The sequence below is a fragment of the Lolium perenne genome, chromosome 6 (genome assembly GCF_019359855.2).
Source record: "Lolium perenne isolate Kyuss_39 chromosome 6, Kyuss_2.0, whole genome shotgun sequence".
Taxonomy (NCBI): domain Eukaryota; kingdom Viridiplantae; phylum Streptophyta; class Magnoliopsida; order Poales; family Poaceae; genus Lolium; species Lolium perenne.
In genome coordinates, this window is record NC_067249.2 from 39629668 (window position 1) to 39631595 (window position 1928).

Consider the following 1928-nt stretch of genomic DNA (forward strand, 5'->3'; position numbering starts at 1 on the left):
AATTGCTCTATTACTGATGACCCACTAGCCTCTACCGTATGGTTTTTTGTTACATGAGAAGTACGTTCAATATGTTTCATATACATACGCCACTTCTAGATGCTACATATAATCCGATTACCTGAAATACGAGTACAGTTACATACAACACAGGAGTACAATTATGTATAACACATGAGTACAATTACGTACAACACACGAGTACAGTTGCATCAACACACGAGTACAGTTGCGTATAACACACGAGTACAGTTTTTTTTTGAGGGAATACGACAGTTTATTGATCATAGCAAATCATTACAAAGAGTCTCCCGGATACATTCCGGTGCATAGTTTCTAAAAACAGAGAAAACAAAGCGCTCCGCAGAGCGAGCTAAGATGTGTGCCGATTCATTGAACTGACGGTAAACATGGGTGAAAGAAACCGAAGTCTTGAGCAAGAGCTTTGATATCCTGCACCACGACTCCAACACTGCTGCGATCCACGCCAGGAGCAAGCACCCGCTGGATCAAGGATAGGCAGTCCGAGACCACCATGATTTTGCTGAAACCTTCTTCGACGGCAAGGGATAGAGCGCGGCGCATCGCCAACGCTTCAGCAACCTCCGGCGCCGTAACCTCCTCATGTAGTTCACTGCAAGCAGCGACACATCGACCAATGTGGTTCCGGATCACGACGCCCAATCCCATCCGACGAGAAGAGGAGAACAGAGCTGCATCACAGTTGATATAAACCGTACCTTCAGGCGGCAGAGACCATCGAACACCAGAAACATTGGTATCACGCCTAGTAGAGGGGGTTGGTTCGAAAAGATGCAACTCTATCATCTCAGCATAAGCTTGAATCTGCGGGGCAACGCTGTGGGGTGCTCTCAAAGATTGACCATTACGAGCATCGTTCCGAGCTGTCCACAGATGCCAAATAGTGACCGTCAGGAACATGCGTTCCCTCTCAGTCGATCTCCTGAAGAAGTCGAACAGCCACATCTTGATGCTAGTGAAGTGCTTCCTCCTTAGCTGCATGCCGCAAACCTTCTTGACTTCACGCCAAACCTTGCGAGCATACTGACAGCGGAGGAAAACGGAGCATGCCGTACAGTTGAACACACGAATCTAAAGGTATAAACGGCGCACCCTCACCGAGCCTCTAGGTAAATCTGAATTGACTGACCATTGATTTTACTCTTGGTAAATCTAAGCCGTCCATTTTTTACCACGTCGGTATAAAAGGAGCAAACCCTAGCTCCATCTTCTTCCTCCCCAATCCAGCCGCCCCCTCCAACCCGCGCGTGTCCTTCCTCCCCAACCGCCTCACTCCTCCCCCATCTTCTTCCTCCCCAATCCCAGCGTGTTTCTTCTCCTCCAACCGCTGGTGTCCCTTGTCTTGGAGCTGGGTCTCCAATGAGCGCAAGAGGAGGAGGCTGTCGCTGCCGTGCACATGGTGAGGAGGCCGCCGTGAACAAGCACCACGGCGAGGCGCACGTCGACGAACGCGGGGCGGGCGCCGCCAGGCCATCGACGAGCGCCCTCGTGCTCCCGCCCCGGCGAGCGCGTCTCCGACGAGCGCGAGCGGATGAGGACAGCCGTCGCATCGCAGGGAGGAGCGGAAGGTCGCCGCTAGCTTCTCTCCCTTTGACGCCGCGTCCGCCCGTGCAGGAATCGGGCACGCACATGGGAGCACCTCCAAGGAGCCTGTTCTGAATGACAGCCAGGAACACAACTTCCAGGACTCCTTTGCATCCTCTTCCCTTTCCTTCGGAGGAACTGATGCAACGATGGCCTTGACTCAGCTAGAGAGCGGGGGTCCCTTCTCCTTGATCCATGAGTAGGTACGATTTCTTTTCCGTGCATCTGAAGGAAATTGTGGGAACAAAGCTTTCTTTCAGATTTTACAACTGATGAATAAGGGGCAGCAACATCCATCAAGA

The 1928-nt window shown here is 51.9% G+C and overlaps 1 protein-coding gene across 1 annotated transcript; it reads right to left on the reverse strand.

Moving 5' to 3' along the window:
- Positions 1-390: 390 nt before the first annotated feature.
- On the reverse strand, positions 391-1023 carry LOC139832362 (uncharacterized). Its single transcript, XM_071822097.1, has one exon. The coding sequence runs from the start codon at positions 1021-1023 to the stop codon at positions 391-393; it is 633 nt and encodes a 210-aa protein (XP_071678198.1).
- Between the last annotated feature and the right edge of the window lie 905 nt (positions 1024-1928).